The sequence below is a fragment of the Alligator sinensis genome, unplaced genomic scaffold (assembly GCF_000455745.1).
Source record: "Alligator sinensis unplaced genomic scaffold, ASM45574v1 scaffold161_1, whole genome shotgun sequence".
Taxonomy (NCBI): Eukaryota; Metazoa; Chordata; order Crocodylia; family Alligatoridae; genus Alligator; species Alligator sinensis.
The window spans coordinates 931,051-946,559 of NW_005841974.1; the positions used below are offsets into that span (position 1 = coordinate 931,051).

A 15,509-nucleotide genomic window follows, 5' to 3' on the forward strand; every position below is an offset into this window, starting at 1 on the left:
GCCCAGTCCCCCCTGGCCCCCACCTACCCCCCCAGCCCCCGCATGGTGGCCCCCCCCCACTCGGTACTTTAAAGAAAAGCCCCGGTGCTCACAGGGTGCTGCCAGGCAGGGGGCAATCCCTGCTGCACTCCCACTGCCCCACGCTGCATGGGGGGCTCTGCACAAGCCCCTCACTCCCCCAACCCCCTACAGGTGCCCCACCTGGGCCAGCTCTGGCCCTTTAAGAAAAAAAAAAAAGAAAAGCCCTGGGACTTACCACTCCTGCAACGGCCTTGGGGCTTTGGGAGCTCATGCAGTCCCCCATGTGGCACGGGGCAGTGGGGGGAAGCGGGGATCGCCCCTGGGGGGGTTTCGTTGGGTTTTTTTTCTTAAAAGGCCAGAGCTGGCCCATGCAGGGCACCCATGGTGGGGCTGGAGGAGCAAGGGGGGGAGTTTGGGGGGCTCATGCAGAGCCACCCATGCAGCATGGGGCAGTGGGGGGCAGCAGGGATCACCCCCCCACCCAGCAGCACCCAGTGACCCGGGGCTTTTTTTTTCACAAGTGCCGGGAGCTGGGGCGAGTGGGGCAGCCATTGCCAGGCTGGGAGAGGGGTGGGGGATGCGCCTGGCCTAGTTGATTCAGCGATTCAGAGATTCAGCTGCTGCCAGATCTCCAAATCAGACTCAGCCAAATTAAATTGGGACAGTGATTCAAATCATCAAATTAAATCATTGTCCCCCAAATCAGCTGAATCCAAATCTGAAGCGAATACCAACCACTTCGCACAGGCCTAATAATCACACATTGTAGCACAGTATAAACCGGGGCGGGCAATTATCTTGGGCAGAGGGCCACTTACTGAGTTTCAGCAAGCCATTGAGGGCTGCATGACAGGCAGCCCAGAGCAGATTAATATTAATTTTCTAAATGTTTTAGGGGCCCCACAGGCTGAATAGAATGGCCTAGCAGGCCGCATCTGGCCCCCGGGCCGCATCTTGCCCACCCCTGGTATAAACCCTTGAATCCTTCTCCATAGTGGTCTAGTTTCTTCATCTAAAATCTACAGTGCCCCAACTCTTGTTCATGTTGCTCTCCTTAACTCTATAATTAAGCTATGGGTCCACTTCACCCCAGAGAGATGATTGGTATAGAATCCCTACACCAGTGGTTAGAACATATGTGCCAAATGTAGAGCTGATGCAAAATCTTTGTATTTCTGTGGAAGTGTACACACTTAAACCAGGGCTAAATTTGGCTGTGTGTATTTTAATCTAATTTCACAGCCTGTATGGATCCCACTTCAAGATGCTGTGATTTCTGCATCTCTCATGAACTAATCTAAGCTGTAGGAGAAACCTCCAAGAACAAGCCAAGTCCTGCACAGTGTGGATAACTGAAACAATTAAAACATCAGATATGCTAGAGTTCTGTAGCACAGTATAGAGTATTCAATGCAAAATACCCTCTAGTTAAAAACACCACTGGGAATTGGTGCAAATGCTCTCCAGTACTTACACAATACCCATTTGTTAATGTGTGGTTTCAGTTGCCAATATCTCATGGTGCCTTGAAGTGTTTGCACTGTAAAGAAAGGACACTGGGTTCTCCTGAAAAGGTGCTGCAGCAGCTGTGGGTGTGCCTGGGATTCCTGAAATCAACTGAGAACCTGAGTTTTCTTTCAGGTGTGTAAGTCACAGGACTAGCAATGGATTCATAACACTTGGAGAAATCCTAGGAATCTGGCAACATCATTCATGATTGTGGCAACTGCAAGTGCTTATAGCCAACTCTGTTTTCATTTAGAAGGCACTTTTGAAAAATTGTATAAATGCAAAGGGTTCGCTCAGCACTTCATCCTTTATGCTACTCATCTTCATCCAGCCTAAATATGCGCTGAACCCAGAGGCAGTGGTAGGTCTAGGATTCAGAAAAGGATTGTGTGGTCAGAATCAGGCCCCAAACCCCTGGGGCTGGCCTCAAGCAACATAAATGTCTGGCTGCCCAGCTCCAGTAGGATCAGGCTCTCAGCTGACTTGGCAGATAGGCTCAAAAAGAATAAGGGCCTGATCTGGCTGGAGTCAGGCAACCTGCCCCCTCTTCCTGAGCTGCTTCTTGCCCACACCCCATCCCTTCCTGCCTCAGCCCCCCCAGAGCTCCCTGCCTGAACTTTCCACCCTTTCTCAGCACCCCTCATGCTCTCTGCCCACCACTTGCAACTCCCTGCTCCTGCCCCCACTGCTCCCTTCCTGCTGCCTCCCCACCCCAGCCCACTACAACCAGAAAGTATGCACCATCCAGCTCACTGAATCCTAGCCTGGAGGGCATGGGAATGTCTTGCCCCATCAGCCCTGCCCTGTCCAGCCCTGCCCTGCCCTGCAGAGTGCTCACCCCAACCACAGGAGAACGCACACTTGATTGGCTGCTAGGAATGCCACTCAGCTCCATGTCTCCAATCACAGCAGAAAGAGGGAGACTTCTAACTAAATTTCCTAGCATGTCCTTGAACCAAAAAGGCTAGCAGGGTGAGGTTTGCTGATGCTGCCCCATCCTCCACCACCACTAGAAGGTGTAACCACATCACCATACCCAGCCCCCACGAGATCCACCATTGTCCAGAGCTCCACGATGCAACTACAAGTGTTCAGCTCTGGTAGAATGGAAAAATTTTAAGTCCTCAAAAGAAGCCAGAGTGAAAGGAGAGGAGTCTGTAGTGGGAGAAACAGACTCTAGGTGCTAATAAAAGTGATATCTGTCACACAAGCAGCCCCTTGAAAACACTCTACAGCCAGGCCCTGACAGATGGACATGGCTGCAGAGTGCTTTAAAAGTGCCGGATCACGCAACAAATTAACCTTCATGTCATGAGGGTTCAGATGAAGGTGCTCCAAAGCAGAGTGCCTTCATTAACTTATGTCTGTCCCTGATGCAATCAGGGCAGGGCTGATGCAACCCAGCCCCACCTCCAATGCTGTCTGCAGGAAGGGACAGGGTTAAGGAAGGGGGAGGGAGCTCTGGTCAGGGGTTTGTCCAGCCTGAGCAGGGGGGGAGGGAGGAGGTGGGGCATGGATTGGAGCCCCCCCACCCCCAGGCTGAGCAAACCCTAACCTGGAACTCCCTCCCTTCTCTTCTCCCCCCTCCCATCCTGCAGACAGCTTCTCCTGGATTGGCTCCAAAGTGGAGCTGGATCCCGCCTCCCCTGGCCAGATGCAACAGTGAATGTGGAGACCAGCCTGGGACCCCCTCAGCTGGGTGGATGGGATGGTGCAGGCAGATCTGCAGGGAACCGCAGGTCAGGGAACTGGTGCCCATGGCAGGGACATGCAGGAAGCAGATTGTGGCTCTGCCTCAGGCCCCAGCCTTGGCCCCACACTGTCACCACCCTGCAGTTCCAGGCCTGGCCCCAGCCCTGGCCCCGGCCACCCGTCCTGTTTCCAGACACCCACCTGTGACCCCATCACATCTGCCAAGCCCAGTGCACTCTGCCTGCAGGGGTCCCAGGCCAGCGTCCATGGAGACCCCACCCACCCGTCCACCCACTCTGGTGCCTCTGGTGGTAGGTCAGGCAGTGGCAGCAGGCACACACCTGCTCATGAGTGGAAGTGGAAGGCAGTGCTAGGAAACCAAGTCCACTGCTGCACCATCCTTACCCCATTGCCCCACTGCCATACTGCCTGGCCCAGTGGACTACAGCTCCCCACATGCGGGGATAGGGCAGGCTGTGCTCTACACCAGGCAGCAGCTCTGTGCCTAGGACCAGGGGACTCACCACAGGTCAGATGGAATCACTTGGTGGGCCAGATCGGGCCTAGGGGCTGTATTTTGCCCACCTTTGCATCAGGTGGTACCATCTTATTGTCCTGCAATTTTTCTAAGATGTCATGTTTCCAGGTGGACTACCAGAATGGCCCACCACCAAGCTGAAGGAGATGCTTTGGTGCCTCTTCTACAAGGAGACGGGCAGTCTTGCTCCTACCATCCCGCAGTTCCAGTGAGGAGGAAGCTTCAGAAAGCCTCAGCAGAAACCTCAGAGAGGAACACAGCCTTGGTCCAGATACTTTTCCAAAACATTCTGATAAGCACCTAGATACCCAACAACCAAACACCTACCTACTCTTGCTAATATGCACTCTTGCTAATATGCACTCAAATTGAAAGTTTCTGTTGCTATTCAAATTATTTGTGCATATGCTAATAAGTGCATAATTTTCATGGACTGCCATGCATTGAGCTGCTTTACCAGCTTGACTGCAATACCACTGCAGCAACAAAAGAGGCTTCTCAGACAAGAGTGCGTCTAGTTCAGAACTGATGTTTTCTCTGCTTTCAACTATGCTCAGGGACCAAGTACTGGAAGATGAGGGGAAGCTGGAAAGATCCCAGGTATACGGTCTTGTTTATGTATTAGGTTTCCACAGGTGTTGCTGTCCTCCCACTCTCCGGCTTTGGGAACAGGGCAGAGAGGCATTTGTTTGAGAAGCTAAGACAGGCAGCTCCTTGGCACATGCCCTTCAGTGACCCAGTTTTGCCCTGAGAATGCATTAAAAGCTCATGTTCCCCTGCTGCTGCTTGCCCTGGAGATCTTGGCACTTCACACCTCTCGTAATTTAGCCCTTCTTGCTGTCACCAGCACAGCACACATTCACATGCTTCTTTAAGACTTTCAGTGTCAGGAGGGGGATGTGCAATGCTTGAATCAGCAGAACCAGACACTTCAGTTAAAGTATCACAGGGCATATGAGAATCACCCATTGCCTGAGCCACTTTATCCAGGCTTTCTCACTTGTAAGTGACACTTTGGGGACACCGGCTGTCAAAAATGTCCCTTGGTTTTCCCATCTGTAACATAGAGATTATGATTCTGGCCACTTAGACTTCTGTCAAGAAACAGTTACACTGAAACCAAAAGGGTGGCTGTTGTTTGCTTAAAGTCAACCATACCCTCTGACAACCCCTGGGCACCCCTCCACAGTGGTTTCCTACATACAGCAGACATTTGTAGGCATTTATCATGTTCCTCCTTCCCTATGCATAAGATGACCAATCATGCCACATTTTTCCACACAGTAACAGGTTTGGGAGATCCTAGTGCCCACAAGGGATCTCTGAAATCATAATTTTTCCCCAAATTTGGGGATACTTCAGCAGTGCAGGACAGCATTGTACTGAGACATCATGCTGACTCACACAGGCTTTTTTTTTTTTTAAGGAAAATTTTTCATGTTCCAAGCCAAATTAGCCAAATCAATTCCAAATCCATGAGTCATTCATTCAAGAATCATAAGTGGCCCTACTACTGGCAAACATCCTCCACCCCCATCTGGGGCTTCAGATGCTTCCAAATCATTTGGCAGGCATCCTACTTGCGGGCCCAAGCCCAGAGGCTTGGGTCTCAGATGCCCCCAAGTTTTGCTTGCCCTCAGCTGTATGGGTGCAGGAGCAAGCTAGGGAGGAGTCGGCTGTTTCCATAAAGTCGCATAAAGCATAAAGCCAAGATCTTCCTATTGGTAATGGAAGTGAGAGGTTAACAATACATTACCTCCACCTGGGTACTACCCCTTGCCAAAAAAGCAGTTATCCCCAGCAACTAGGAAAACCACCTTAGTAGTCATGGTATTTCCCCTGCCAGGAAAATCTAATTAGCTAGGGTGAGGGCTAACTAGCTGCATTGGAAGTTGATGCCCACTGTCTGCCACCTAGACTAACTCCTCCTACACAGCTACAGGGAGCCTGCTCTGACGCGCTGGAAATCCAGCAAACTCAATTAGTCAAGTTTGCTGGAGCACGGAAATTGATGTGCTCCAGCAGGCTTCCATGTCACATGTATCCGTGTCCCTGTGCTGAAAAAATGGCAGCAGGGCACCTTGAACCAGACTTGATGGTCTTATAGGTCCCTTCCGGTCCTTCTTTCTGATTCTACGTTCAGTGAGCTTTAGTTGAAAGTGCCCCGCTGCCATTTTTCAGCATGGGGATGCTGATACAAGTGACACATGGCCGCTTTTAATTAGCGTGGCTTGCTAATTAAAGCACCCAGTGCCACATCCCTGAGCACATGTAAAAATGTCCATTAGCTCTACTTCTCAAGAGTTCTAATTTGTTTTCTTGCAGAGTCATATTAAGGCATTTAACTAAACTACTTCTGACTGTGGTTAATGGAGCATTTCCACATTTGGCACTGTGCCCTGGATTTTGGTACTCCAAAGTTGCTCACCTTTCTTAAGCACGTGGGTGGGTGAGTGAGTGCATGTGCACATGGCTTCTCCAGGCCTATGGAATTGTCTCAAATAATAAATAGAGAAAAGCATTGTTTGGGCAGAGTAGGACAAAGCCTTGAAAATGAGAGCAACTGCTATTTCTAGCTCGTAGATGCATCAGAAACTCCCAGTTCTTGCCAAGGAGAAAGATTATTCACAGCACAGAACATCACATGTTCTGCTGCAGATGTTGGAGGGGAAAGTCCCTCTCCCACTGGTACTGGTCCTGAGATTACATATTTGGAATATGGTGACAAACTTCAGTAGCAGAAAGTGGGGAAAGCTGCAGAGGATCCTGAGAAGCAGCTAGAGAGATGGACCTGTAAGGAAAGATTAAAAGAGCGAAATATGTCTAGCTTCACTAAATGATGCCTAAGAGGGAATATGATAACAGCCTGTAAATATCTGAAGGATATAATCACTGAGGACACTAAGGAGCGGAAAGAAGATAGAAATACATACAATTAAATGTGTTAAAAATAAATTTCAAGATGGATGTAAGAAAACTTTTCTTAGTGGTGAAATCGAATAGAGGATAGAATCTGATAGAGCATAGAATAGAATACGTTCCCAAAGAAAGTTTGAGATGTATCACTTGACATATTCCAGTGAAGTCTAGGGAGAATCCCAAGGAATAGATATGTATGCAATGCTTAGATCAGAAGATTTTCTCGTTGTTCATTCTTGATCTGGGCTCCCAGACTCATTTGCCAATACATCTCAGTCCAAAACTCAAGCTGTTTTGTCATTTATTTCAACCAAACCACCAAGTTTTCTACCCCTTACTATTCTAATCCTAGACACCCTTCTTCCCTTCCCCAGGTCTACCAGTGCATACGCATATCTCTAACCTCCATCCTGCTGTGCAGACTGGCTACTGTTCCAATCCTGGGCTTTTCAAAGAGATCTACCAATGCTTCCTAAGTATGCCCTGCAGCTCCTTCTCACCCATCCCCTCACTATTCCAGGCCTGGGTTCCTCACACAACTCTGCCAGTGCCCCTTCATCTTAGCCCACAGCCCTTTGTTATTCCTGTTCCAGTTCTGGGACCTTCATGCTTTACCTTTTATGAAGGCTATGAAATGATAAGACGTTAATACATTTCTTCTTGGTCTTGATGCTTAAGACCTCAGCAAACTAATTTCATGCATCAGTTCAACATCCAAACAAGTTCTAGATGCAACACCTGGGACATGAACATTTGTCCCAACCCCATCATATCTCTAGCAGCAAATGCCGTATAATCACGACACCTCCTAGTCTCTCTCCCCCCCCCCGATTTTCATAAGTCTGGCCCATTCCTCAGAGAATTCTCTGATGCAAATATCCTTCTATAGTGAAATGAATAACCTATGCTCCAAGATCCACTGCACTGTCTGGAACTGTCCTGAGAAGGCTTCTTCTTCTTCTGTGCTCCAGTGTCTATATATAAGTGATTTTATCATTATCATAGGAGCACTTGCTGTGGACCTCATCATACTAGGTGCCATTCAAACACAGAACAAAAAGTTCTGACAGCTTTTCCTCTCTCTTTAGTACAAGACACAACAGATGGATATAAGGAGACAGGGAAGCACAAGAGATATTAGTGAGAGGACGCTACACACCTGAAACCTAAATGTTGTCTGATTTTATAGTCCTCTAAGGAAAGTTTTAAGTCTGATTCTGTGAGAAAGGCACGGATATGCATGTGTACATGAGGCTGTCTTTGAGTGGAAGTCTGTGTGTGACCCAGCATGTGAGCAAGGCTGTTTATGTATGTGTATAATATGGGTGTACATCTGTGCAAAAGGTGTGTGAGGCTGTGGGTGTGCATATACTATATATGTTTATACTAGGTGTGTGAGAATGTGTGCAAGTCATGTTTGTGCAGGAATTTATGTAAGTCTGAATATGTATGTACATGCAAGTATACATATATACATCTGCATTTGAGACTTTATGCACTTGATATTATATGTAAGGTAGCCTGTGTCATTCTGTGTCTGTGCTGTCAATGAATTTGCAAGTAGATATATGTGGTTCATGTATACAAGTGCTGAAGAAAAATGTGTGAGGCCAAGTACAGAAATATATATGTATTTGAGGAGTTGTTCCATGTCTGTGTGTGACAAATGTTCTGATTTCCTATTTCCTTGTGCATGAGTGTATTTGCACTAAAATATATACATGGAGGGCACCAAGAAGAAAATATGCATGTGTATTTGTATTTGACTTCATGGGGGCACATAGTTGCATAAGTGAGTGCATGCTAGTGTCTACTTTATCAGCCTGGGAGCACATGGGGGTGTCATGTGGCTCTGTGTGAATCTAGGTAGGTCTATTTATGTATGGAGGAGGTTTTAGAGCCCTTGCCTGCAAGCACATGTGTTTAATACAGTCACATGCATAAACTATATGTGCTCAGGGTATGTGTCTGTGTGTGTTTGTCTAGTATCAATGAGTGCCTATACACATGCAGAGGCTGCTCCATTGAGCTGTAATTACAATGCACCACAGCAGATTCAGTTAATCGAGTCTGCTGGAGCACGGTAATTACTGCACTCCAGCAGACTGTAGTGTCATGTCAGCATCCCTGTGCTGAAAAATGATGGCAGGGGTGTTTTAACTAAAGTGCATTCAATGAGTTGTAGTTAAAGCGCCCTTGCCACCATTTTTCAGCACAGAAACACTAATACACATGATGCTCTGGGCACTTTAATTAGAGTGGCTGTTGGAGCCACTCTAATTAAAGCTCTCCCTCCCCTCCTCCACCTCCTGGAGCATGTCTATAAACACCAAATTTGTCTGGCAATCTGTCTGTTATAGCCATTCATTAGAAGGAAATAATTTAACACTTAATTTTATTTGAAGACATCTTTCAATTTTTAAATGTTGGTTCTTCCAAATTATTCACTGAATGGTTCCTCTGAATATAATTCAATCTAGGACACATTTGTCAATTCCTAGTTCAACCCCCGGCTCAAAGCAGGACCATCACCAACTAAATCATCCCAGCCAAAGCTTTGTCTAGCCAGGTCTTAAAAACTGACAAGGATGGAGAGTCCATCACCTTTTGGGATAACCTGTTCCAGCATTTTACTACCCTTCTAGTGAGAAAAACTTTCATACTACCTAACCTAAACTTCCCTGACTGCAACTTGAGATGGTTGCTCCTTGTTCTGCCATCTGCCACCACTGAGAACAGTTTAGCTCCATCCTCTTTCAGACCTCACTTCAGGTAGCTGAAGGCTGCTATTAAATCCCTTCTCAGTCACCTCTTCTCTAGACTAAATAAGCCCAGTTTCCTCAGTCTTTCCTCATAAGTCATGTCCCCTAGCCCCCTCACCATTTTGTTGCCTTCCGCTGGACTCTTTCCAATTTATCCACATTCTTTCTGTTAAACCGGATACTCCAAATGTGGCCTCACCAGTGCTGAACAGAAGGGAATAATCACTTCCCTTGACCTGCTGGCAACAATCCTATCAATGCAGTCCAGTATGCCATTAGGCTTCTTTGCAATAAGGACACACTGGTGGCTCATATTCAGCTTATTGTCCACTGTAACCCCCAGATCCTTTTCTACAGAGCTGCTGCCCAGCCAGTCAGCCCCCAGCCTATACCCGTGCATGGGATTATTCCGTCTTAAGTGCAGGACTTTGCACTTGTCCTTGTTAAACCTCATGAAATTTCTTTTGGACCAATCCTGTAATTTGTCTAGGTCACTCTGAATCCTAGCCCTACCCCTTGCCCCCAGGGTATCTACTACTCCCCCCAGCTTGGTGACATCTGTAAACTTGCTGAGGGTGCACTCTGTGCCATCTTGCAGGTCATTGGTGAAGACATTGGACAAAACCTGCCCCAGGACCGACCCCTGGGGCACTCTACTTGATACTGGCTGCCAACTAGACATTGTACCATTGATTACTAGCCTCTGAGTCCAGTGCTCTAGCCAGTTTTCTGCCCACCTTACTGTCCATTCATCCTGCCCATACTTGCTTAGCTTGCTTGTGAGAATGTTGTTGTGGGAGACGGTATCAAAAGCCTTGCTAAAATCAAGGTACAGCACATCCACTGGTTTCCCCACATCCACAGAGACAGTCACCTCATCAGGTTGGTCAGGCATGACTGTGAATCCATGCTGACTGTTCCTAATCACCTTCTTCCCCTCCAAATGCTTACAAATAAATCCCTTGGGATCTGCGCCATGAATTTTCCAGGGACTGAGGTGAGGCTGACTGGTCTGTAGCTCCCTGGATCCTCCTTTTTCCCTTTTTTAAATATGGGCACTGTGTTTGCCCTTTTCCAATCATCTGGGGCCTCTTCTGATTGCCATGAGTTTTCAAAGATGATGGTGGCCAGTGGCTCTGCAATCTCATCACTCAATTCCCTCAGCACCCTCGGGTACATCTTGTCTGGCGCCATGGACTTGTATATGTCTAGCTTTTCTAAACAGTCCCTAACCTGTTCTTTCACCACTGTTGGCTGCTCACCTCCTCCCCAAACTGTGCTGCCTGGTGCAGTAGTCTGGGAGCTGATCTTGCCTGTGAAGACTGAGGCAAAGAAGGCATTGAGCACTTCAGCCTTTTCTGCATCCTGTCACAAGATTGCCTTCCCCATTCAGTAAAGGACCAACACGTTCCCTGATTCCCATCTTGCTACTAACATACTTGTAGAAACCCTTCTTGTTACCTGACAAGTGCCTGGCTAGCTACAACTCCAATTGCACTTTGGCCTTCCTGGCTTCATCCCTGCATGCCTTAGCAATGCTCTTATATTCTTCCCTATTTATTTGTCCAAGTTTCCACTTCTTATAAGCTTTCTTTTTGTAACTTAGTTTACTGAAGAGTTCCCTGCCAAGCCAAGCTGGTCTTCTGCCATACTTGCTAGTTTTCCTGAGCATCGGGATGGTTCATTGCTGCATGCTCAGCAAAGTTTCTTTAAAGTACAGCCAGTTCTCCTGGATTTCTCTCCCACTCAGACTGGCCTCCCAGGGGATCCTGCCCATCAGCTCCCCCAGTGAATTGAAATCTACTATTTTGAAGTCTGAGGTCCTTACTCTGTTCCTCTCCATCCTTCCCTTCCTTAGGATCCTGAACTCAGTCATCTCATGGTCACTGGTGCCCAAGTTGCCATCCATTACTACTTTCTGCACCAATTCTTCCTTGTTTGTGAGCAGCAGGTCAGGAAGAGATTGGCCTCTAGTTGGCTGCTCCAGCATTTGCACCTGGAAGTTGTCCCCAACACTCTCCAAAAACTTCCTGGATTGTCTGTGCACTGCTGTATTGCCCTCCCAGCAGATGTCAGGGTGAGTGAAGTTCCCCATGAGAACCAGGGCTTGGGATGGGAAATTTATGTACAGGAAGAGGTAAATCAGTCTCCAAGACAGCTTTGACTCATCACTGAGTTGCATGAGTATTTGCAAGACCATATCTTGTAAGACCAACAATTAAAATCCATCTGTTTTTTAAAAGAAAACTGAAAGGGCCTGTGGAAAGCATCCATGCAAAGTTCCAATATTTATTCAAATGTTCAAAAATACCTTTCTGATATATGAACAATGCTCAGGACTAAACCTTTATTGCTGAAAATTCTCTTTGGCAGGCTACCTTTGAGCATATGGGCCATAAGGTAGATATGTGGATCTCCCTAGGAAATAATCCAGCACAGGAGAACTTGCTGCCAGGTGAAGATCAGCATAGCCCATTCCTTGCCGTCTTAGCACACGAGTAGAGACACAGGGACAATGTCTCAGACAAGGCCAAGGGAGGGAAACCTGGGGAGGGGGCCAAGGCATGTCTATGGTTCTCAACTTTTTAGATTCAAGGTACCCCACATTAGACTCAAGACCCACCCCACCCCTCAGAAAATGTCAGTTCTTTGCTTTTACTCATTTTTTGACTACAGAAAAATAATAGAGCAATTCTTCTGCTGCAACAACTCAGAAAGTGCACCAAAGGTCAAGATATTTTTTGACACTCTGGGTTTCTATTTAAAATTTCTGAGTTTATCTTGTGAATTTTGTTTATCTGGATCATACCTAACAATGCTAATATTACATAGCACCCCACAACACCCTTAAAAGGATCTCAAGACGTCTCAGGGTGTCTTAGACATTTTATTACAGCTTCTACCCCCATTAGTGCTACAATGGCCAAACACAAATAAGAATCAGTTTAAGAGCTGAGCAAGCTTCCTCTGCACCAGAGACCAAAACAACTTCCAGCAGCTCTACCAGTGAGTGTCTGTGTATTGGTATCTGTGTGTAATTCTGTATATATGCATATGCACAAGCTGCCTCTGCCTGGTTCTTGCACAGGGATAAACTGGGACTTAGATGTGTATGCCTTAGTTTATTCATCTGCATGTGTTCTCTGTTTTTCTCCCCTAATTTTTCTAGATATTGTTACCATCATGTACGGGTGCTGTGGGGTTGATGGTAGATTTTGCTTATCACACTGCATGAATGTTAAGTGGTATGTTTTAATTCCCCCATCCTACTTTCTATCTGTGTGTCTTCTCTGGACATGAGAATGACAATCGACAGCAACACGAATGCCAACAGCATTCTTACATGAAAGTGTCACCGTGAAAGGACCAACTCCTGCTCTGAGGGTTAATGAGAGACAGGAGAGATTGGTCTGGCAGGTCACTCTGATATGGCTATGTGTGCAATGGCACCCCCACCAGGATTCCCAAAAACCATTTCGGCTTCCTTCACCCACTGGCCCCACTGAAATTTACATGACCCCAGATGTTCCCACTGCCCAGCCCTACCTGTGGGTAGCTGAGGGTGCTCTCCAGGTAGTTCAAGTCGTCCCCTTTCCCCCCGGTCTCATGCCTTGCCTCCATCGGGATCCCGTAACTGTTGCATTTCTCAAATCGGACATAATCGTACTGGGGACCAGCATCCCAAATGGCTGAGCTTGACCTGGGTTCCTCTGTCTTGTGCTCTGAGCTCTCCATTGCACTGCCCCCTCCCTACTCTTAGCTGTGACGATGCTGTTGCTCCAAGCCCAACCAAGAACCATCTAACTGTCTGACCTGCAACATGGCCAGCAGCATGGCCCCTGTCTTGTACTCCTGCTCTTGCTTCTTTTCTCTGTCTCTCCCTTTCCCCCCACCCTCCTCCTTGTGTCTCTCTCACTTTCTCCTCTTCCTGCCCAAAGGCATCTGGGGCAGTGATTGCACAGTTTAACTATATTTATAGCAACCTTCCTCTGTCACATGACTCCCCAGTGCCACATCTGATCTGAGCAAAAGGCATTAACTCCACCAGGATTGAATATCAGGTGTGTGCAAGTAGGGAACCCTGAAGGAGAGGGAAGAGACGCTGGAGAAGACGACAGTTTAGAAAAAAAAGGGTTACATCAAGAAACAGAAAGACGGACATATAAAGTAGGCAGAAGGAGGAAATAGAAAAAGGCAGAAGTGCTGTCCAAGGGTTCTCCAGCACAACTCCCCTGTAATAAGTGATCCATATTACTGTGGAAACAAAAGTCTCTCTCCAAAATTCTTCCAGCTGCTAATGGACTAAAAATCATGAAGCACCAAGGTATCAGGGTAAGGGGCACAGTGAACCCTTCCCCCCTCCTGCTCCTTGTGCTGAATACTGCAGCAGACCAAGGAAAGGTCAAGAAAGGTATGTACACAAATTCCCATGCCTCTCCAGCATGGTTTTGGTGTTTAAGGCCCTCACACCACACCAGAAACAGTGAGTGGGAGAGGAAACCTGCTGAATCTCTTGACAGCACTAATTGCAATTCATTATCCCCATCCTGGATATCTGCCTTTAGGAACTGTTCTTTTTTAAGATCACTGAACTGAGTTTTGTGATTCACACATGCTGATTGTTGAAGCAATAACTCTCTATTTTAATTTATCAACAATATCATCACTGTGAGTGTTACACGGATTTAAATATTTGCAATCCTGCTTTTTGTAGACATGTCACTCTTTCTCAGTGTAGTAAGTACCTGGCAGTCCCATGCTTCAGGGCCTTCTTTGATCTCCTGCTGGAGCTAGGAAGAGTTTTTCTTCTCTCATGGATACTTTATTGGCTTCCTTTTTTTTTAGGGTTTTCTCCCCTCCTTCTAAAGCATTAGATATTGGCTCTAGCTATGTCTGAGGGGTTTGAACGTGGTCCTCTGGTGCTTCTCCCAATGTTTAGAGACTACCTACAGTCCTGTGACAGAATTGGCCCCCAAGGATGGCCATAATGCTCCTAGTGGCCAAACTACCTGTCTCCTTCAGCTCTTCAGGGTAACTTCCTCATTGTCCCATCTGCCATCCCTTGATGGAAATTGTATTTTCCAATGAGAGGCTGTTCCCCAAAGTCCCTGATTTTGTGCTTCTGAACCCATACATGACCTAGCTGATTGGGCTTTATTGGCCCTATTCGTGCCATAAGGCACTAACTCACCTTGGGGGCATTAATCATGGCCTCAAGTTGCCCCCATACCCATGCCCATGGCTCAGAGTTGTCACTCCATCATTATTTTTCTTGCCTGAGAGGAGTGAAAACAGGGCTAGAGAGCACACAGTTTAGAGAGGCAAGAACCGAGGGCCAGCGACCTGCAGCCCAAGAGGGGCAGAGATCAGGGCCAGGAGCCCGCAGCCCGAGAGGGGCAGGAGCAGGGCTAGTGATCTCACAGTCTAGAGCGGGGCAGAGTTTGGAGCCAGAAGATCCATAACCCAGAATGGGGTGGCAATTGGGGCCAGAGAGACCATGAGCCAAGAGGGGCAGAAACAGGGGCTAGAGGGCCCACAGCCCAGGTAGGGCAGAGATAAGAGCTCAAGAAGTGAGATAAGAACTTGAGCCTGAGAAGCCAGACCTGGTGAGTTGGCTCTAGGCTAAAGGGACCAGCCACAGCAGCTGGGGGGTGGAAACCAGGAAGGCCAAAGCCCCAACAAGGGAGTGGAAGCCTAAGGTAGCCTGGTGGCATGGGATAAGGTGCCCACTTAAGTGATGACTGGAAACTTCTGAGAGGCATGAGCTTGACAGTGGAGGTGCCTGGAGGTCACAACTTAATGCCTTAAGGCAAGCCAGGTCAGAGATGACCACTGGGGAAGAAAGAGCACCTTAAGCTAATCAGTCTCTGAGGCCAGCCTCCCTTTCACTAAGTTTCCACCAAGACATGATGGGAAAGAAAATAAGGCAAGACCTAGAGAGGCAAGGAAGAGAGAGTCTGGCCACGATGAAGCAGCCTTTATGGGGCATCATAACAGTTCTCAGTTGCCTAACCTGTTACACTCACCCACCTAGTTAAAAGCAGTCTGTGCCCTGCTACTTCTTTCCC

The 15,509-nt window shown here is 47.5% G+C and overlaps 1 protein-coding gene across 10 annotated transcripts in view; it reads right to left on the reverse strand.

Moving 5' to 3' along the window:
• CLCN1 (chloride voltage-gated channel 1) overlaps nt 1-15,509 on the reverse strand; it is a 128,676-nt gene that overhangs the window by 63,878 nt on the left and 49,289 nt on the right. For 8 of the 10 annotated variants that reach the window (XR_003093386.1, XR_003093385.1, XR_003093388.1 and 5 more), the window contains exon 1: nt 12,988-13,369. The exons of the other annotated variants lie outside the window; for them this stretch is intronic. Coding sequence is in view for 4 of the 8 variants with exons in the window: in XM_025200749.1 (XP_025056534.1) it covers nt 12,988-13,176 (189 nt within the window). In the remaining 4 variants the exon portion in view is untranslated. Of the gene's footprint in view, nt 1-12,987; nt 13,370-15,509 lie in introns of those variants that run through there. 10 annotated transcript variants of the gene reach the window in all.